General features: G+C 41.2%; 1 protein-coding gene across 5 annotated transcripts in view; it reads right to left on the reverse strand.

Moving 5' to 3' along the window:
- Nucleotides 1–23,651, reverse strand: part of CCND2 (cyclin D2) — a 648,494-nt gene that overhangs the window by 152,854 nt on the left and 471,989 nt on the right. For all 5 annotated transcript variants that reach the window (XM_056517253.1, XM_056517257.1, XM_056517256.1 and 2 more), the window contains one exon: nucleotides 12,718–12,775. In XM_056517253.1, the coding sequence (XP_056373228.1) occupies nucleotides 12,718–12,759 (42 nt within the window). In that variant the 5' untranslated portion in view covers nucleotides 12,760–12,775. The remainder of the gene's footprint in view (nucleotides 1–12,717; nucleotides 12,776–23,651) is intronic.

Below are 23,651 nucleotides of genomic sequence, written 5' to 3' on the forward strand. Positions count from 1 at the left end.
ACCACACAGCCCCACTCCAGTGTGAACAAGGCCTGGCAGCCTTCGCAAGTAAACGCCTTTCCGAATGCACACAAATAACAAACTGAGCTCTGTTGTACTTAGTCTGTCTATAAGGGGTACTCCATTCCTAGACATCTTACCCCCGCAATCTCTGTGGAGCACTCAGAATTCATTTAGAATGCTGGGTGTGGGTGGAAGGGGTTGTGATGTCACCCCTAGTGACGTCACGCCAGGCCCCCTCAATGCCAGTGTATGGGAGGAGGCGTGATGGCTGCCACGCCCCCTCCCTTAGACTTGACGTCACAACCCCCGCCGCCTGCTCCAAGCTTTCGGAACAAAATGTTCCGAACGCTGGGGCAGCGAAGTACCCCTTTAAGGGAGTGTGTTGTAAATCCCCCCAAAATTGGGATTTTTAAGTTGTTCCGGTAAGACTTGCTACACACATACAGCCATGTATACTGTTATGGTTGTGCCTGGTACTGCAGCTCAGTCACATTCACTTCCCCTTCATTGGGCTGATCCGAGGGTTCTGATGCCCCCAGGTTTTAGTGAAAGCAACAGCGCCCTCTAGTTTACCTTTATTAACAATGGTGAGAATAAAAGAGTAGGGGGTCTCCCCTTATGATAGTGGGTGTTGCATATTAACAAAGCTGTTCATTGTGCTGGTCAGTGGGGTCCTGGGTAGGGGGGGCTTCATGTTTAACCCTCTATACTCCTTTCCATGGTTTGAACTCCATCAATGCAGTTCTTATGGAGAGGGGAGTCTTGCTCAGATTTCTGCCACCCGATAGCACAGGGAATGGGACCACCAGGGCTCATCCCCCTCTGCACAAGGTTCCTATCACAGCCACATGGTCTGCATATATGGTGTGTACACACTTGGTTATTAGGGCATCTAATACACGACAGCCTCTCTGCACCGCAATGATAAGGGAGCTGTGAAATAACCGTTGACTATTTGTTCATATGATGAAAGCCAATAAAGATTAAAAGGGGAAAGGTGTAACAAACACCAGAATCTTCTCTCTCATCTGCCACCTACATTATAGTTCTCATGTGTCTGAAGTTACAATCTGAAAAATATTATATTCAATTTCCCTGGGGAAAAACCCTCAGTGAATGTGGATATCGCTCACTGTTTCCTATGTCTACTGTGTGTCACTCGAATAATAATAAAAACTATGAAAATAACAGGAAAGATAAGATAAAGGTGTATAAAACCACTACTAAAAACAAATACCCATATGGAATATATATATATATATATATATATATATATATATATATATAAATATCAGTATAATCCCCTTAATTAAAAGGAGGTTGAAATAATTTAGCACTAAGGCTATATTCACATCTACGTAGCTATTCAGGGAATACATTGGCAGAAAGGAATGCCGACATTTAACGTGGCGTAACCCATGCTGTGACCATTGAGTTCAATAAACCCAATACAATTGTGGTGTTCACGGGGTGTTAGTAAGAATACCTAATTACTTTGTGACGCCAGGGCACTGTTATCCTATACACAGTCCAAGGTTGGGTACAGCTTCTCCTGGGCCAGACAAGGGGTGTAAATGAACACACCGACATCAGGTTACAGATAACTGTCTTTACTGAGCAGGTGCAGATGGTAATACACAAACAGCTGGCTTTAGGTGAGAGTGCAGCGTACTTCTGGGATGTAAATGTAGTCAAAGAGATATTACAAAAATTACATTGGTCTAGCTCTGATACAGATCCTACAAACTATATCCCCACCCATCTTAATGATATATTGGATTGGCATGCCCTAACACTAGTTCTATCCCTAATCATAACCCTAACCCTAGCCCTAACCTTAAACCTCTCGCAAACCATAACACTTGGCCTAAACCTCACCCTAACTTAACCCTAAGCCTAACCTTAGCCCAAATCCTAACCCTAGACTTAACTCTAGACATAACCCTAGCCCTAACCGTATCTCTAGTCCTAACCCTAGCCCAAACCCTAGCCTTATTTCTAGCCCTATCCTTAACTGAATCCTAACACTAGCATTAGCCCTAACTGTATCCCTAAGCCTATATTAAGCCATAACCCTAAGCCTAAGCTTAACCCTTTTCCTGGGCCTAAGACTAAGCCTAATGCTAGCCCTAACCACACCACACAACATGTTTTGAGTCTGCACATGACTCTTCATCAGGAAATGCACTTACCTGATGAGGAGTCTAGTTTAGACTCGAAATGCATTGCTTGGTACAGTTTTCAATACATTAGTAACATTACATTACATTAGCAACTTTCTACATCTGTGGACTGGGTATTCATATGGGGAGAAGCACCATCAAAATATCTTTTATTGTCTTTTATTTTGCACACTTATGCCGACCTGTGTATACAGGCTTTTTTATGGATCAAGAGGCAGCTGACCCATGAGGAGTGAGCCTACAAGCCTATACGGGTGTTGCGCCCTCAGCACAACATCATTTGGTGAATGCAGGATCAGCATTTTATTAACACGCGGGTTGGAGTCTACACACTATATATAGAAAAGGAATAAGAACTGTTTTAGTATCATAGGGTGATATTGTGCAGCCAGTGGAGGTCGGATAGTCCTTCTTACGGTTTCTGCAAATCATAATACATAAAACCTTAAACCGAGCTTGTCACAACAATGTTGCACGCTGACGTGGGATCTTATAGCTAGAGATGTAAAAACTGGAACCAGCACATCCCAAGATTCATTAAAATCACATTTACTTAAAATTCACCATACATGAGAGCTGAACTATTCTCCGTTCTGAGCCAGAAATTCTATTTTCATTGAAAACATATTTTTTGAACAGGAAAAGTAGTTTAAAGCTACATATATTGTATAAATATTGATGATAAGATTTTCAGTTTTAGGATATGGCTGCCTTCCTGCATATTTACAGACAGGAACTCCAGTGTGCGAGGACAATAAAACCCTCTTCAAATTCCCCCTAAAAATATATATATTCGATTCAACTAGTATGAACACTAGCAGAAGGCATAACTAGTGCATCTTGTGTGTCACTTATACCATTCCTCTCGTATGAACACAAGGATTAGGCATTTGTGATGTCCCAGTACAGGACATGGTTCTGTACTACCTTTAGGCCCTGTCAGGTTGAGTCCCTCAGTGACCTGGGGGCTCCCCTGCAGGGACTCCCCCTGTTGGTTTCAAAAAAGGTGTGTGTATCACTTTAATGCCTCGACAGGATTCCTATGTATAAGTAGTATAGAGGACCTAGTGGAGGTCTCAAGGACCTGTGTGTAAGTCTGTCCCATGTTATGTTATGCAGTCACATGATTTGTTGTCACATGTTGTCCCAGAGAGCACCAGCTTAACCTATGACCCACAGCTTGACCAATGGGCTTTTGTCCAGCCCCCCACTATATAAAGGGGCTGCCATTACAATTCTCTCTTTGCTACCAGCTCTTCTGCTGCAAGCAGAACAGATTCCATCTAAGTCTTTGCTGAGGCAGCAACCACCAGAGATCTCAGTGCAAGTGATCAGCATCTGGAGGCCACAAAGCTACCGTCTCTCCAGTAAGTCTCAAGTCTATGTCTGCTGTCACTGAAACTAGTCAAGTCCTGCACATAGTCAAGTCATGTCTAATTACAAGTCAAGTTTATTACAAGTATATTGGTCCAGCAAGCTGTGAGGTCCTCTGGGTCCTGGCCACCTCTCTGGGAATTCTGGCCTTAGCTGTGAAGATAATTCCATCTGTCTTCTACTCAGTAAAGCCTCCATTTAACCATAATTGGTTGTGGACTCTCATTTCACTGCTAGCCAATGGGATAGCGGAGAATCAGGCTTATGGAACCCGAAAACCACACTGGCGTCACGAACACTAGGGGTTAATACCATCCAGCCCCCGGGGTTAATACCATCTGATCCCACCAACCTAAACCGCTACATCTGTGATCCCGCCATACACCCGGTGGTGCACCACACATTACTAGTGCACCTTGTCTGTTACTTATACCATTCCTCTAGTATAAACACTAGTAATAGGCATAACCAGCGCACTTTATGTATCAGTTATACCTTTTTCTCTAGGATGAACACTAGGAGTATGCATAGCTAGTGCAAGTGGTGCATTAGTGATACCTAGCCCCTAGTATGAACATTAGGAGAAGGCATGCTGTAAATACCTTGTGTAACAGTTATACAGTGCCTCTAGTATGAACAATAGGAGTCGACATAACTAGTACCTCTTGTGTATGAGTTATTCAATGTCCAATGTATGAACACTAGAAGTATGCATAATTAGTGCAAGTTGTGTATCCGTTATACCCTGCCCCTAGTATAAACACTAGGAGTAGGCATAAATAGCACATCATGTGTACAGTTATATTTTGCTCTTTGTATGAACATTGGAGTGTATCAACAACAACAACAGACATTTCTATAGCACTTTTCTTCCATTGGAACTTGAAGCATATCAGTTTATACCTTGCCCCTAGTATGAACACATAAAGTAGTGAAAACTAAAAGGAATGCACCTATATACAAATAAAAATCAGAAAAGTGTTGAGTGCATATGTATTCCCTATCCACTCCTTGTACTGTGAAACCCCTAGACAAAGATCTGGTGGGGCCAATTGCCTTCACAAGTCACATGATTAGTAAATTGGTTCCAATTTAATCTCAGTACAAATACACCTGTGCTGTGAAGGCCTCAGCGTTTGTTAGAGAGCATTACTGAACAAACAGCACCATAAAGACCAAGGAGCTCACCAAACAGGTCAGGGATAAAAGTTTTGAAGAAGTACAAAGCAAGCTAAGGTTCTGAAAAATATCCCGAGCTTTGAACATCTCATGAAGAACCATAAAATCCATCATCAGCCAAAATGAAAAGAATATAGCACAACTGCAAACCTACCAAGACAAGGCTATTCACTAAACTGACAAACTGGGCAAGGAAAAAATGAATCAAAGAAGCAACCAACAGGCCTATGGTAACTCTGGAGGAGCTGAAAAAGATCAACAGCTGAGGTGGGAGAATCTGTCCACAGGACAAATATTAGTTGTGTCCTCCACAAATCTGGTCCCTTTGGAAGAGTAGCAAGAAAAAAATCATTGTTAAAGGGTACCGCAAGAAATGCCACCAGTCATGGAGGACACACAACGAATATGTGGCAGAAGGTTCTCTGGTCAGATGAGACCAAAACACTATGTGTGGTGAAAACTCAACACTGCCCATCACCCTGAGCACACCATCCCCACAGTGAAACATGGTGGGGGTAGCATAATCGTCTGGGGATGCTTATCTTCAGCAGGTACAAGGAAACGGTTTGTGTCTATCCCATACTCAATGGGACTGCTAGAGATAGCCAAACACTGTACTCAGCTTGACAGTCCCATGGACTAGTGAATGGAGGGGCAGTGAACACCATTCCATTTTGAAGGGAGACTTGGTACCAATCTTGAGGGTGATGAGGGTGATTGGACTCCCATCAATCATACACTATACTTTGGATAGGGCTTAAGTGTTTGTTGGTGGGACAATCACTTTAATAATGATGGCCTATCCATCAATATGGAGCTACAACACCCAGCAGGCTACCGAATGTAAACAATGGAGAGGCCGCCGTCCTGTACGCATGCAGTGAGCATGCAAGGAGCTGGAGCCCCACCTGTATGATATTGATGGCCATCCTAAGGTTACAAACGTGTTATATAATAATATTAGTAAAGGTCAATAACCAAAAAAAGGGGCTTTGCCATTCTACCCTGCTGTAAAGTACATGTACCCACTTGGGTTCCCCTAAGGCACTTTCATCACAAAGTAAGTCAGATAGCACCACGGTCTATGAGAGATGCTGTATCTTTAAAACATTCTCATACCGCACATTATACGACATGTGCAAAAGGTGAAACAATTTCCATGAGTTCCAGGCAGAAATGGTTAAAGGAAATACACAAGCCATACATTTCCATTGACAGGAATCCATACATACAGTATCTGCAGAGAGGTCTGAGATAGCGCAGGAGCAAATCAACAATAGAATGCAGAAGGAATCCATTCACATGATGTAATGTCATATACAGTATTTCATCAAACATGAGGAGAACGGGATACATGGGAACAAAGCAGAACGGATAAGACTTCACCCTGCAGAACTGAGCCATCCGGCATTGATATTGAGGTCTCCTCAGAAAGTGACAGTGGGCACCACTTTTCGACAACAAAAGTCTAAGCTCTATTTTAAGGAATTGTCTGGTTTAGGAAACCCACATTGGTATGGGTATACATACAGACATATCAGATCTAGAACTTGAGGGAGGGTTGGACAGGCCCACCAGAAGATCCTCCAGAGGGCCCAGGCTCTGACAATATGATAGGCCTCAAAGGTCCAATAGAAGACAACTCTACTTGGGAATGACTTTGAAGCCAAGAGTCTATGATCTGTTTCTCATTGGATGATTTACAAACCGGATGCCGATCTATTAGATCTTATTGACAAACAATGAGAATAACAAAAATGATATCTTGGGGGACATGTACGTGTCTCACATAGATGGAAGGTGGGAGAATCACTTGTTCTGGAGGGCCCAAGTCCAACAATGATAGGAAGTGCAGATGATGCAGTCACAGATAGGACCTGGTACCAGAGAGAATCAATGCCCCCCTTGGCCACATTAGGTCACCAGTATTATAATTAGTATGATATGTGGGGGCTTTAGGTTACACTTCTGGGTCGGTTTCATGATAACAGTCCATGTGACACCAAGGTGGCCACCATTTTTGTGGATTCTTAACAAGCATAAAAACAGGGTATCTAACATACTTAAAGGGGTACTCCGCCCCTATACATGTTATCCCCTATCCAAAGGATTGGGGATAACATGTCTGATATCCGGGCCGGGGACGTCACACCATGCTTCCTCCATTCATGTCTATGGGAGGGGGTGTGATGGCTAGTACACAGCCTTCCCGCCTAATCCCATAGACATTAATGGAGGAGGCATTCGCTCTGTGCACCAGATGTCTGGGGTGCCGCAGCAGAGATAGTGGGGATCCCCAGCGGCCAGACCCCCACGATCAGACATGTTATCCCCTATCCTTTTGATGGCCTCCCTCAGACTTCAATCCCCAGGATCCTTTGTTTCAAGGTGGGAAGAGACTTATTTCCCTCCCACACATCAGTCGCCCCACTGATTGCAGCACAGCCACGCTCTCTTTGATCACATGACTTGTCTGACATCACCTAACACACAAGCTGTGGATCTGTGGGATGATGAATGAACGCACATGTGCACAGGTAATGTCATTAGGTGGCTGGCTTTCCACACAACAGATGAAGCAGCCAATCCCCCTTTCAGCACCTGACTTGTGATGTATTGTTTTGGGCCGCACAGCAAGCTGGGAAAGGTCCGAGACAGCACTCATTTAGTAGGCTAAAGAAAATGAACTTACGGGGAGAAGAAACACAAAGAAATTCGATAACAGCCACTAAACACCGGTTGAAAAATATCAGTAACTAGACTAACTTTGCTGCCCCTGTTTCACATTCAAAAAATCCAGGAATACCCCTTTAACAACATTTCAATTGGTAAAATCAGGAAATGTACCGTATTTTTCGCCGTATAAGATGCACTTATTCTTCCCCAAAACTGGGGGGGAAAAGTTGGTGCTTCTTATACAGCGAATACACATTAAAACCCTGTCCTATCGCGGCGGTCCCTGCGGCCATCAACGGCCGGGACCAGCGGCTAATACAGGACATCACCGAACGCGGTGATGCCCTGTATTAACCCTTCAGACGCGGCTATCAAAGCTGATCACCGCGTCTGAAGTGAAAGTGACACTAACCCGGCTGCACCGGGAGGGACCTTACCGGCCTCCTCGGTGTCTGCTCCGTTCCGTGATCCCCTGCATGGTCGGCGCTCTCCTTTGTCGTCATCACGTCGTCGCGCACGCCATCCCGTCATCCAATAGGAGCGGCGTGCGTAGCAACGTGATGGCGGCAATGGAGAGCGAGGATACAGGGCAGCAGAGACGTTCCGGAGCGACGGAGACACCCCGGGGACGCGGCGACAGCGATGGAGGGCGACATCCAGGGCAGCGGTGACGAGCGGTGACGGGTCCGGAGCGGCGGGGACACGTGAGTATTACCTCCTATACCAGTGGTCTTCAACCTGCGGACCTCCAGATGTTGCAAAACTACAATTCCTGGCATGCTGGGAGTTGTAGTTTTGCAACATCTGGAGGTCCGCTGGTTGAAGATCACTGTCCTATACTTTACATTGTATTCTAGATTTTCCTCCTTTAAAATTGGGTGCGTCTTATATGCCGGAGCGTCTTATATGGCGAAAAACACGGTAAGTGCCACCCTAAGAATGATATAAACCTACACAAGAAGGCTATACCAAGAAACAATAAAAAAGTATTATACAGGAAAAGTAATGCATGTACACCAATAATACTCTTATAGTAATTTATTAAGGCATTACACAAAATTCTATTCAATCCAAAGTGAATTTTATTAACGATCATGAATATAAAAATACCCAGTACCGCACGCACAAAATGCTATTTAAAATTCATAAATAAACAAATAAATGAATACATACATTGAGACATAAATAAAGAAATACATAAATAAATGAATAAGTAAATGGAGGATCTCAGGACATACAATGGTTCAATCAATGATAAAAAAGACACCAGTCACATTATTATAAATCATTATACATCAAAGAAACCTTTTTCCTATGTGCATTACTGACTAGAGGTAATTTATGCCAACTCACCCCTTTATGGGCAATTATACCTAAACTCTGCAAGACGGCTATTTATATATAGTGAAGTATCCGCCATTATATAGGCAGCAGAGTTAGAGAAAAATGCAGTTAATGTATATTCACCTACCTCATATCATGTCGTAAAGTGCATAGTGCCATATAAAAAGAGTATAAAGTGCACAATGACCTATAAATGGTGTATACATAGCTAATTCATGTTTACTGTAAAGGGCCTCATGACATATATATATATATATATATATATATATATATATATATATATATGTAACAATATCATGTATAAAGCGCATTGTGCTATATAACTCATAGGTTATCAAATTTAAACTTGTGATATCATTTTATGCTCTTATTAAGTGATCCTCTCTATGGGCCTCTCAGTGGGTGGTGTTGCACTTATATAGTGGGACACCATCCCGCAGCACATAACTAACTTATTTATATTTTTTTACATTTTATAAAAATTGATGTAAAAATTGTCTGATACAGTCATGGCCGTAAATGTTGGCACCCCTGAATTTTTTCAAGAGAATGAAGTATTTCTCACAGAAAAGAATTGCAGTAACACATGTTTTGCTATACACATGTTTATTCCCTTTGTGTGTATTGGAACTAAACCAAAAAAGGGAAGAAAAAAAGCAAATTGGACATAATGTCACCAAACTCCAAAAATGGGCTGGACAAAATTATTGGCACGATTTCAAAATTGTGGAAAAATAAGATTGTTTCAAGCATGTGATGCTCCTTTAAACTCACCTGGGACAAGTAACAGGTGTGGGCAATATAAAAATCCCACCTGAAAGCAGATAAAAAGGAGAGAAGTTCACTTAGTCTTTGCATTGTGTGTATGTGTGTGCCGCACTAAGCATGGACAACAGAAAGAGGAGAAGAGAACTGTCTGAGGAGTTGAGAACCAAAATTGTGGAAAAATATCAACAATCTCGAGGTTACAAGTCCATCTCCAGAGATCTAGATTTGCCTTTGTCCACAGTGCGCAACATTATCAAGAAGTTTGCAACCCATGGCAACCCATGGATAATCTCCCTGGGTGTGGACGGAAGAGAAAAATTGATGAAAGGTGTCAACGCAGGATAGTCTGGATGGTAGATAAGCAGCCCCAAACAAGTTCCAAAGATATTCAAGCTGTCATGCAGGCTCAGAGAGCATCAGTGTCAGCGCGAACTATCCGTCAACATTTAAATGAAATGAAACGCTATGGCAGGAGACCCAGGAGGACCCCACTGCTGACATAGAGATATAAAAAAGCAAGACTACATTTTGCCAAAATGAACTTGAGTAAGCCAAAATCCTTCTGGGAAAACTTATTGTGGACAGATGAGACCAAGATAGAGCTTTTTGGTAAATCACATCATTCTACTGTTTACTGAAAATGGAATGAGGCCTACATAGAAAAGAACACAGTACCTACAGTGAAATATGGTGGAGGGTCAATGATGTTTTGGGGTTGTTTTGCTGCCTCTGGCACTGGGTGCCTTGAATGTGTACAAGGCATCATGAAATCTGTGGATTTCCAATGGATTTTGGGTCGCACTGTACAGTCCAGTGTCAGAAAGCTGGGTTTGCGTCCGAGATCTTGGGTCTTCCAGCAGGACAATGAACCCAAACATACGTCAAAAAGCCCCCAGAAATGGATGGCAACAAAGCGCTGGAGAGTTCTGAAGTGGCAGCAATAAGTCCAGATCTAAATCCCATTGAACACCTGTGGAGAGATCTTAAAATTGCTGTTGGGAAAAGGCGCCTTCCAATAAGAGAGACCTGGAGCAGTTTGTAAAGGAAGAGTGGTCCAACATTCCGGCTGAGAGGTGTAAGAAGCTTATTGATGGTTATAGGAAGCCACTGATTTCAGTTATTTTTCCAAAGGGTGTGCAGCCAAATATTAAGTTAAGGGTGCCAATAATTTTGTCCAGACCATTTTTGGAGTTTGGTGTGAGATTATGTCCAATTTGCTTTTTTTCCTCCCTTTTTTGGAATAGTTCCAATACACACAAAGGGAATAAACATGTGTATAGCAAAACATGTGTTACTGCAATCCTTTTCGGTGAGAAATACTTAATTTTCTCGAAAAATTTCAGGGCGCCAATATTTACGGCCATGACTGTATGTGGCAAAGAATCAGAATGAATGTCCATTTTTAGAAAATCATGGCAGATTTTTTCTTGAAACAGCGCCATACCTGTATACAGGTTGTTTGCGGTATTGCAGTTAAGCTGTATTCACTCCAGTAGCTCATAAGTAAGAGTCTGGTTTCACGAACATTAGTCTAAATATATCTCAAAGACAACCATGGCTAGAATAAGGATTGGGGGGGGGGGGGTCTCTTGGTAACACATTATGTATGGGTTTTCTCTCCTTTAATACACATGTCCTTATTTTTCCCAAATGTTTCTAAGTTTGGATGAATATAAAAAAAAAGGATATTATGCAGAAAAAAATTATAAGGGTTAAAAACAACAACCACCCCCCAAAAAATGTGTAATGGAAATATTTTCCTTTTAAGCCACACCCCAGAGACCACCCAGGAATGCCCCCAAATTCCCAAACTCCACCTACCTGTGCTTGACCCTGCCCCTTTCTCCCAGGTCTATTGTCAACTATATCATACCCAAATAACCAGAGACCCTGCTGTCCGTCATTCTAAAGTGGAGGCCCCATGGACAAGATGCTTGGGTATTTGCACCATGGCCCTTCTGAACCTCCAATGATCGTAAACTTTATGCTCTAAAGAAATGTATGCATAGAATATGGGAACAAGATTGCACCCCGTTCCCAAACCAATATTAGGTCTAGAAGCTGACTCTTCTATAGCGTAGTTCGCCGCGATAGACCATGATAGAAACGCTAAATGTGTTATCTAAAAGAGGCTTTATCTCAAGGACAATGCATTTCGTATACTGAAAACTTCCTCAGGTCCACCTACCGGTACATTTTTAAAATGTATTTTTTTTTTTGTACTTTTAAAGGGGTATTCCGGGTTTATACATCTTATAAGATGTATGATCACAGGGGTCCCACCGCAATCTTGGTGTCGGGAGCTGCTTCCGAAACGGGGATGTGACATCATGCCACGCCCCCTCCATTCATGGCCATGGGAGGGGGTGTGACGGCCGTCACACCCCCTCTCATAGACATGAATGGAGGGGGTGTGGCATGATGTCACTAGGGGGCGTGATCGTGACGTCACATCTCCGTTTTGGAAGCACTGCCCAGCACAGAATGCCGGGGGCTGCACCGAGATGGGGACGTGACGTCATGCCATGCCCCCTCCATTCATGTCCATGGGAGGGGGTGTGACGGCCGTTATACCCCCTCCCATAGACATGAATGGAGGGGGTGTGGCATGATGTCACTAGGGGGCGTGATCGTGACGTCACATCTCCGTTTTGAAAGCACTGCCCAGCACAGAATGCCGGGGGCTGCACCGAGACGGGGACGTGATGTCATGCCACGCCCCCTCCATTCATGTCCATCGGAGGAGGTGTGACGGCCGTCACACCCCCTCCCATAGACATGAATGGAGGGGACATGGCATGATGTCACTAGAGGGTGTGATTGTGACGTCACATCTCCGTTTTGGAAGCACTGCCCAGCACAGAATGCCGGGGGCTGCACCGAGATTGCGGAGGGTCCCCAGCGGCGGGACCTCTGTGATCATACATCTTATCCCCTGTCCTTTGGATAGGGGATAAAATGTAAAAACCCGGAATACCCTTTTAAAATATATTTTATTATTATAGATATCGGGATTTTCTAGTATAAGAACATTTCGGATGTATTTTGTCTTCAAATGAACTTCTTCCAAAGAACACATCACAGAACTTAGATCTATCTTAGTCTAGAAAAGAAGCCGTGTGATACAACAGGAAATACTGTAAAAATTCTAGCCATGTAAAAGACAACAAGTAAGCGATTTATGACTTACCACATTCACAAGATACAGACATTTCTCGTGTTCAAAGTCCATGTCCGTGTGATTCCATCTGTTAAAGAAATTATGTAAAAAAAAATATATATATTAAAAATGATTTAATAAAAAAATTATTATTAAAATTATCAATAATTTTTTGTCAAGGTAGCATTATGCGCATGATTGGTATGGTCATTTGTTAGCATGAAATGGCAATACAGCAGCATTGTATCCTATATATAAAAGGAATACAATATCATACCTAGGCATTTGCCTTGGGGCATCCAGCACCAACCAGACCACAAGATTGGTGCTCCAGTGGGTGCATTTAATTGTACCTGTAAAGTTACTGTTTATAAAAAATGATTACAGTGCAGCACTGTGCACAATAATCATTTTTTCGAAATTAGTGAAATCTTCAACACCATCACCCATGCTCCGAGTTGCTGATAACTGTGCATTAGGAGACAGAGCTTCGTACTTCATCTCTCGAGCACCAATACCAGGCGCGAGACCCAGCTCTGTAGAATCACATTACACAGGACCTCGCATTGGAGATGGAGCGCAAGGGTGTGACCGTAACGAGCGTGAATTCAGACAATGGCCACTACTGACAGATATTTCGAAAATTAATTGAAAATGAAAGAAATGATTAGAAAAATGATTATTGTGCACAGTACTGCACTGCAATCATTTTTTTCATACAACTTTACATATTAGGATCTAATAGACTTCAGTGTTGAGGATCATCATCATGTATGGAGTCAGGTGTGTACTGGGTCAGAGATTTGAATTGGGGGTTTACACCAACATAAATATGGCATTATTAAATATAACAACACAATAGTGCACAATGTATAGGTTGTATTCTAACTGTATAACATGGCCAAAAGTTACTAAAAGAAAGCACATGGCGTAGCACATATAGACTGGTCAGGACCATCTCCATGATGCAGTCGATGGTGTGGAACATCAGTATACCAGGAGAGGCGCTGTAGGAAGAGTTAGGTCATAGACATGGTATACAGCCCCCTATAGACCACTATTACTGAGGTGTGTATGGCAAAGGCTCCGCTCCACTATACAAAAAGTTTATCCTCAATACTTTTATATTGCAGTGACAGCATTTCTTAAGGAAATTTCAAAAATGTTTAAAAGTCAAGAAACTTCCCTCATCTCTGAGACAAGTGTTTTTCATTCATTCAGATGTTTGGGGTTGAGGAGACTCATACAAGTAATACATCATCTATATGTCTTACCAGAACTTTCTCTTTAATTATTTGCACATGGGAAATATACAAAAGTTCTGTATGAGAAAAATGACAAATGGTCAAAAAAGGAACAAAAATGACACAATAACTATTTTTATCATTTGTCCTTGTATAAACTGACAGAAAGATAGATATGAGATAGATAGATATGAAATAGATAGATAGATATGAGATAGATAGATATGAGATAGATATATAGATAGATAGATATGAGATATATAGATATGAGATAGATAGATAGATATGAGATAGATAGATATGAGATAGATAGATAGATATGAGATAGATAGATAGATAGATAGATATGAGATAGATAGATAGATAGATAGATAGATATGAGATAGATAGATATGAGATAGCTAGATGGATATTAGATAGATATGGGATAGATATGAGATAGATAGATATGAGATAAATAGATAGATAGATATGGGATAGATAGATATGAGATAGATAGATAGATAGATAGATAGATATGAGATAGATATATAGATAGATAGATATGAGATAGATAGATATGAGATAAATAGATAGATATGAGATAGATAGATATGAGATAGATAGATGGATATTAGATAGATATGGGATAGATATGAGATAGATTGATAGATATGAGATAGATAGATATGAGATAGATAGATATGAGATAGATAGATAGATATGAGATAGATAGATATGAGATAGATAGATAGATATGGGATAGATAGATATGAGATAGATAGCTATGAGATAGATAGATAGATAGATAGATATGAGATAGATATATAGATAGATATGAGATAGATATGAGATAGATAGATATGAGATAGATATGAGAGATATGAGATAGATATATAGATAGATATGAGATAGATATGAGATAGATAGATATGAGAGAGATATATAGATAGATAGATATGAGATATATATGAGATAGATAGATGATAGATAGATGATAGATAGATAGATATGAGATAGATAGATATGAGATAGATAAAAAAAACTGAAATTCGCGTGGTGGATGGGGGACACGTTTTGATCAAAAAGTGCGCTAAGAGCCTCCATTTTGTTGACCAAGTGTGCTGCTGCCATTTTCTTTTCTTACATATGAGATAGATAGATATGAGATAGATGATAGATAGATATGAGATAGATAGATAGATATGAGATAGATAGATAGATATGAGATAGATAGATAGATAGATATGAGATAGATATGAGATAGATAGATTTACGATATCAGATAGATATACAATAGATAGATATGAGATAGATAGATATACGATAGATGGATATGAGATAGATAGATAGATAGATATACAATAGATAGATATACGATAGTTAGATAGATAGATAGACAGATAAGCTGTCTTTTTACCCAACATGAACCAATTTGTTAGACTACACGATATGCAGATGTCTACCAATGCTGGTCTTCCTATTTATAAAGCGCAGAGGAAGGATGTCTATTTTCAGCATATTTTATCATAATGCTACACTTGGAATTCCAAAACATTCATCATTTCCTCTGAAATAATTTAGCAATGCACAAAATCCCTAAAAACAAAATAATTTTTCCCGGCCATCAAAACTCTACGACAATAGGATCATTTCTGCCCACGGCCATATCTCCAAGTATCAGGTGATGCGAATATTGTTCATTTGGGAATATCCGGGATTTCGGTATGGCGATGGTTGGCAGCTGCCCCTTCACATGAAGTCTTTTTTCCCTGGACAGCTATTAAAATGTAAAAATATCAGGATGCAGGTAGTAAAAAAAAAAGTGATTCCAGGCAAAGCATTGATTTAGATCCTTGTTTACTGGATCACTGGAAGTTTTTCCTTCAGATTTGTCTTCAATTCACTTTCTGAGACAAGTAATTGAGAGGCTCCTGCTCTGGCGGCCATACTAGCTGTTATGTGGAGGCTTCTCAGTCACCTGGTCACCCAGACAATTCTTTTTTTACTCTTACTTCTCCCGGGTTTTCAACCTCAATCCCGATCACTGTATTGATCTGAATGTATACTGTATCTCATAGACCAGTGGTCCCCAACAAGGTCCTCGAGTACCACCAACATTCCAGTTTTTTTTTAGTTACTCTATTGGTATAGAACAGGGTAATGTGGTGTCTGGGGTGTTGCAATGGTGAATGAAGGGTCTGGTGGTATTAACCCTTAGTTGTCGTGACGCCAGGGTGAGGTTTGCTTAATAGTAATGTTCCTGCCACCAACCGGCCCACAAAGGGCAGGGATAATAAATGGAATGTCCACAGCAGATTTTATGAAGTATCCGGAAAACTTTAACTGATATGCAACAGTCTTTACAATTATGCAGTCTTTCAGAGAGAACCGGGATGCAGGTTCCTCACAGGTATTGCTGGGACTTGAAATAATGAGCTTTTTTATGCAGGCCACTGTGCTACTAATTATAAGATTTTAGCTGGTAGTAGTCACACAGGATTTGATAGGTTGAGCTTGTTAACTCACGGTTTTAGTGGCTGCTGGTTCTTTCAGGCTTGGGCCTAGATGAATTGAATTACCGTAAGTCGTGCTGATTGTGCTTCTTTAGTGTCCAGGTCTCAAGAGAGCGAATTTACAGACTACAGCCCTTTATATGATAGAGGGCTGGACTAAGCTCATTGGTCAGCAAACCTGTAAGTCCTGAACCCAGTGAACTCTGGGTACATCACATGACCCAGTAAGGTCCATAAACAATTATAGATCACAACTGTAAATCACATAACCTGGGAAAGGTCCTATATGCTTATATTTCCTATACATTAAACAATATATCCACACAATCTATATGAGGCGACAAGGGGTAAGCCCTGCAGGAGAGCCCTTTGGAAATGGAGGTACTCTGGCTGAGGGGACTTTAGACAGGGACAGGACCAGGTCCTATACGGGGACACCACAGTAACATTCCAATCCTGGCTGTTGATGGCCTTGAGGACTGGTTTGTGAACCTATGTCGTAAAGTATACTATCAGAGCACCCGGCATTGCCCGGTCTTCCACCTAAACCTTGTGGGAGGAAAAATGCAACAATGATGTCCTTGTCCTCATATCCCGACCTCAGATCCTTTCCTCATATGTCATCCACATATCCCTACCTCATATTCTGTCCTCATACACCGTCCTCATATCATGTACTGAAATCTGTTTTCCTATCCTGTCCTCAGATGGGGCTGAGCTTTAATGAAGAGATTGTAGGCAGAATAGAAGGGGGTGTGGCTTTGAAGGGGCTTTGCTTGTGGAAGGGGGTGGGGCTTGCAAGCTGTATGGGCACATTTACCTGGAGATGCGGATCTTGTGGAGTAAGGTGAGAATGTGCTGTGGTACAGAGATAGTGGTTGAAGGAACTGTAATGCGGGTGTATTGGGCAAAAAACAAAAAAGGGCAAAAAATTTGAAAGGTGTGGCTTGTGGGAATGGGCATAGCTTGAGGGGGGGTGTGGCTAGCAAGCTGGACCGATACATTGTCTAGGAGATAAAGAGTGGAGCTTGTGGAGTAATGGTACTGAAAGATCCATAGACCTGAATGGAACTTTAGACAAAAACGCCGACCCTCGCAAATGGGGGAGGGTATGGTTAATTTAAAGGGGTATTCCGCTGAAAACATCTTATCCCCTATTCAAAGAATAGGAAATAAGATGTCCAACCGCGGGGGTCCCGCCACAGGGGATCCACATGATCTCCAGGCCGGCAGCACCAAGCTTGGAGCTTCCGCGTTCATGACATCATGCCACGCCCCCTCTATTCATGTCTATGGGAGGGGGTGTGATGGCTAGCACGTAACTGTCATGCCTCCTCCCATAAACATAAATGGAGGGAGCGTGGGGGACATATTCGCCAGTCATCGGACACGGAGTGGTGTTCGCTCCATGCACCGAATGACAGGGATGCCACAGCAGAGATCGCGAGGGTCCCCAGCGGTGGCACCCCCACGATTAGACATCTTATCCCCTATCCTTGGATGTTTTCATCGGAGTACCCCTTTAACTTTTTTAGTTGACATATGAGTAACATGTGACCAAGTTTAATCGAAATATCTCCAGCTGTTTGAAAGTTGCGCTGGAACGTATATACACACACATACATGCACAATATACATTGATATATATATATATATATATATATATATATTGACAATAGGTGAACATTCCTGTAAATTGAACTGTATATTAGAATACATTCTCAGAAATCCTAAATCCTCTTCATATAAAAAAAAAAAAAAAAAAACAGCCACCCTCAGAATGATGTTATACGGTATTACTAGTCAGTATCCCCTATTATAGGTCTGGAGACAAGTTGTCTTATTTTCATTGAACTTCATTACATGAGTCAAAAGTGTGAAGCACAAGTTATTACCATAGTGGACACCGGGGAGCATGACTTACCTTATACCCAGCCTCTGATATAGTCTGATGTCTTTGTGGGTTGGGATATACGGTAATTCTCTTCTTTGAGGAGGTCAAACAACCAAATTCACACAATAGCTGTACTCAACTAGTTTGTAGTACTTGTCTTCTCAAATGAGACAAAGGGACTTTCTTAGCCACGATGGTAAAACAATTGTTTAGAGTTAATACATTATCATTTGGTCAAAAAATTGCCTTATGTGTAAAAACCAAAATTAAAACTTTTTTTTTATAAACTGAACCAACATATAAAAACTCATCAAGGTCCTTTAATAGATTTTTACGAAAGATATATTCGTTGCCATTTGGCAATTATTAACTCTTACAGTATACTTTTTAACAGGAGCTTAGCTGATTATTAAAGTAGGCTGCAGTGCACCCCAGCATGTTTCACCTTATAAGGTGGTGTTCTCAGGGGTGTTCATTGCCCCCACTTCCCCTGAGGAAGCCACCTTGTGTGGTGAAACATGTTGGGGCACTGCATCATGTTTTAATAATTAGCTATGCTGTGTTAAAGAGTATACAGAGCCCAAAACAACAAACTAGGCCAGCTCCGAAGGAGTGTCAGGAGTGCACGGATAGTCCACAAGTGCAGTGGATTAATCCAAGTGAAGAGAAGAAATCTAGGCAAAAAAATCTTCTTACTTTAGTTTAGACCACTAAAACATCTACATGATGGAATCTTAAACAGAAACAGTGCGACGTGATGCATTTTGTGGAAACCCACTTAATCATAAGCCAGGCTAAAATAAATAAGAACTTAAATTTTTGTCTAAGAAAGTGCTGAACTTCTTTTTTTCACTTAGGTCTCAAAGTGGTCCATACCGTATGTGCCAAATGGCAAGGAATATGTAGTTAAATACAAATCTATTTATACAGGACCTTGCTGGGTTTTTATATGTTGACTCACTTTCATTAAGTTTTAATTTTGTGTGGAAAAAGAGGCAATTTTTTTGCCAATTGGCTGTATGTTAATTCTAAACCTTAGGCTCCAGGGCCTACCTATAGCTGTCTGGGATTGATGGGAGTTTTGGATTTGCAACAGCTAGGGAGTCAAAGGCTGATTATCACTTCCCTATTTGCTAACAATGCAGTTGCCCTTAAGTTTTGAGCCTTAAATAAATTATTACCAACCAAAAGTAAAAAAAAGGTTTGACCAATCGGGTCCTGGCCCTCTCGTTTCAAGGGCTCCATAATAGATGCATGGTCTGCCTCATCGGTATGTACCCACATGGTTATATTCTTGCCAGTTGGTTACAAGATGGCAGAACTACACATAATCTATGGCATTAACCTTTCCTGGGTCCTAATTATGGCTTTTAGTACTCAGATACCCCCATGACTTACAGAAGGGCTGAATTGTGTAACAACTAGACAGTTGCAAGAATTAATGTATGAAACCATATAACTATGCAAGAAGGTAACAAATAACAAGAATAGAAACTCACCAATAGATGACAGAAACCAAATGATGATGACAACAAATGAACAATAAAAATGGTAGAAAAGGATTAAAGCAGACAGGTGATGAATAGAAAGAGACTACAAAAACTAACCCTAACTTTCTATTCCTAAATCTTTTCCTAGATCTATCCCTGAACACTGGCTCTAACACTGAACAAGACTCAACTCAACTTTCCCTGAAAATATCCCTAATGAATAACTCACCCTAAAACAAACATCAGGAGAACTCTAGGACCCAAAGATAAAAAGCAAGGCTGAGCAATACTAAACTAAGAAGCAAACCCAACTAGATGAAACTGAAAGAAACAACAGCCACTATAATATACAGAAACAATGACTATGCACTAGCCTACTGGACTGACTAGGAACAGAACTAGGCTAGAATAAGATACTTAAAGGAGTACTCCCGTGGAAAACTTTTTTTTTAATCAACTGGTGCCAAAAAGTTAAACAGATTTGTAAATCACTTCTATTAAAAAATCTTAATCCTTCCAGTTTTAGGGGCTGTATAATAAAGAGAAATCCAAAAAGAAATGCATTTCCTGTGATGTCCTGACCACAGTGCTCTCTGCTGACCTCTGCTGTCCATTTTAGGAACTGTCCAGAGAAGAATATGTTTGCTATGGCGATTTTTTTCTTCTCTGGACAGATCCTAAAATGGACAGAAGAGGTCAGCAGAGAGCACTGTGGTCAGGACATCACAGGAAATGCAATTCTTTTTTGGATTTCTCTTTAGTATACAGCCCCTGGAAGTACTGGAAGGATTAAGATTTTTTATTAGAAGTAATTTACAAATCTGTTTTAACTTTCTGGCACCAGTTGATAAAAAAAAAAAAAGTTTGCCACGGGAGAACCCCTTTATGAAATACTGTGTTTGAACACACAGGATATATAATCCGCACCACATTGCTAAAGTCAGGGATATTTAAAAAATATATATATATATATATACTACTGCAAACAATTCCCCAACGGGGCAGTCATGATCTGCAGCTCCAGAGTAATGGATCAGCTATGAGGCAATTAAAATTTTACGGCGGCATGAACATTACTACCGTATTTTTCGCCGTATAAGACGCACTTTTTCTTCCCCAAAACTGGGGGGAAAAAGTCGGTGCGTCTTATACGGCGAATACACCCCTATCGCGGAGGTCCCTGCGGCCATCAACGGCCGGGACCCGCGGCTAATACAGGACATCACCGATCACGGTGATGCCCTGTATTAACCTTTCAGACGCGGCGATCAAAGCTGACCGCCGCGTCTGAAGGGAAAGTGACACTAACCCAGCTGTTCAGGCGGGCTGTTCGGGACCGCCGCGATTTCACCACGGCGGTCCCGAACAGCCCGACTGAATAGCCAGGTTAGTGCTTACAGGACACCGGGAGGGACCTTACCTGCCTCCTCGGTGTCTTCTCCGTTCAGGGCTCCCCTGTATGGCCGGCGCTCTCCTTCCTCGTCATAACGTCGTCGCGTACGTGCGTCGGCGTGCGTAACGACTTGATGGCGGCGATGGAGAGCGAGGATACCCAGCCGGCAGCAGAGACGTTCCGGAGCTACTGGGACACGGTGACAGCGATGGAGCGACATCCAGGGCAGCGGTGACGGGTCCGGAGCGGCGGGGACACGTGAGTATTACCTCCTGTGCAGTGGTCTTCAATCTGCGGACCTCCCGATGTTGCCAACGGCTGTCCGGTCATGTTGGGAGTTGTAGTTTTGTAACATCTGGAGGTCCGCAGGTTGAAGACCACTCTTGGGTTCAAAATCTTTATTTTTTAGATTTTGCACCTATAAATTGGGTGCGTCTTATACGCCAGTGCGTCCTATAGGGCGAAAAATACGGTATATGGAATATGAATAGTAATGGTCACATACATCATTTTTATGACCATTTTATAATCAATAGGCCTATATAATATCATACATATCAAACACAGGGGAAGTTCAGGTCTACGGAGCGCTCATCTCAGACTACACCCTCGTACGCAGACTATTATACAAACTGCTTACTAATAGTCGGCCCTGTCTAAGCATATTTCTGGCATTTACTAGTTAGGAAAAAATGACGGCTGCCGGTAGAATGAATCAGTTGACTCACATGAAATTACAGTTCTTGTAGTCTTATGATATTTCTGATGAGGATGATATAATAACAACACTAGTTTTATTATATGTTCAATGTACGAAAGAACTAGGTTAAACCACAATGGTATAGAAAATGCCCTTTAGTCTGTTACTGAATGTAAAACATGTTTCAGACGTGCCCTGCCAGGAATGAGGTTTTGAAGAAAACAACAGAAAAAAAGAACCTTGTCTACGGGCGCTGCTCTTAGTTCCAAGGATACCAAGCCAGATGCTACAGGATAGTAAAAGTGCCTAGTAGCACTATGTTTATTGGCATTAAAATCCAATGACGCGTTTCGGAGGCTCAGTCCTCCTTCCTCAGATGCCAAGCTGAGGAAGGAGGACTGAGCCTCCAAAACATGTCATTGGATTTTAATACCAATAAACATAGTGCTACTAGGCACTTTTACTATCCTGTAGCATCTGGCTTGGTATCCTTGGAACTAAGAGCAGCGCCCGTAGACAAGGTTCTTTTTTTCTGTTGTTTTCTTCACTACTCCATGGGAGAAGATTCCTTCCTCTCCCATCGAAACTTTGGGCTTGGCAGTTTGTTCCCACAAGAAGATTGATACCCCAGTGGGGTGATATGCGTGATTTTTCTTCTACCAGGTGAGCAGCCATCTTGAAGAGCCATCCCTTCTCAGCCCTTGCCAGGACTCTGGTGCCTTGGGTAATACACGCTGTCCTCTTCTTTTTCAGTTTTTTTTCTATAGGAATGAGGTTTTATCATTTTTTTAAATGGTTTTCTTATTTTATTTTATTTTTTTATGTATTTTATTTCAAAATCAAAGTAAATATTAGGATTGTTGCTACTGTGCAAAAATGGCCGCCAATACCTAGTGCTATCGATTTAGGCCAAGTGTTTGGTCAGGGCAGTAGAATGAGATTTTTGTTATTTAGGCTCTTTAGGTTTTTTTTACACCATGACCCATAACCAGATCTATTGCACAAAAGATGCCGCGGGTGCCCGATGGACCCCATTGGCTCACAATGGGGTATGTGGGCTCCCATCATGGTTTTCGGTCATTTTTAGGAATACAAAATTAGATGACGGGTTTCATATGGAAGGATGTATAATCCGCAAGCTCAGAGAAATAGTCCACAGCACTCCAAAGTGGATCATGTGGGTCAGTAAGATTACAGCAGTACCGAATTTATATAATTTGACCTCTTATAACTTGTTTTTAAATTTTTCATTTACTGTAAGGGTTTGTTTCTTTCACAGTGAGCTGTAATTTTTAATGGTACCATATTGGGGTAAATGGGACTTTTTGATCACTTTTTATTCCAAAATTTTTGGAGGAGACAAAAAACCTTTAATTATGGTATTGGCGTTCATTGTGCAAAATACATAATGTTATATTATAATACATCAGACATTTACATACCCAATGATACTATATATATATATATATATATATATATATATATTTTTTTTTTTTTTTTTTTTTTTATTATTATTATTATTATTTTATTTATTTATTTTTGCTAGATGCATTAAATAAAAAATGGGAAAAAGAGATGGATTATAATTTTTATTAGTGGGGTATTTAATATTTGTATACTTTCTAAAAAGTATTTAATATTTAAAAACTTTCTTTTATCTTTTTTTTACACCTTACCTAGGGGATTTGTAGAAGCAATCATTCAATCGCTTGTACAGCACACTACAATACAAGTGTATTGCAGTGTAC

This window comes from Hyla sarda, chromosome 4 (assembly GCF_029499605.1).
Source record: "Hyla sarda isolate aHylSar1 chromosome 4, aHylSar1.hap1, whole genome shotgun sequence".
NCBI lineage: Eukaryota > Metazoa > Chordata > Amphibia > Anura > Hylidae > Hyla > Hyla sarda.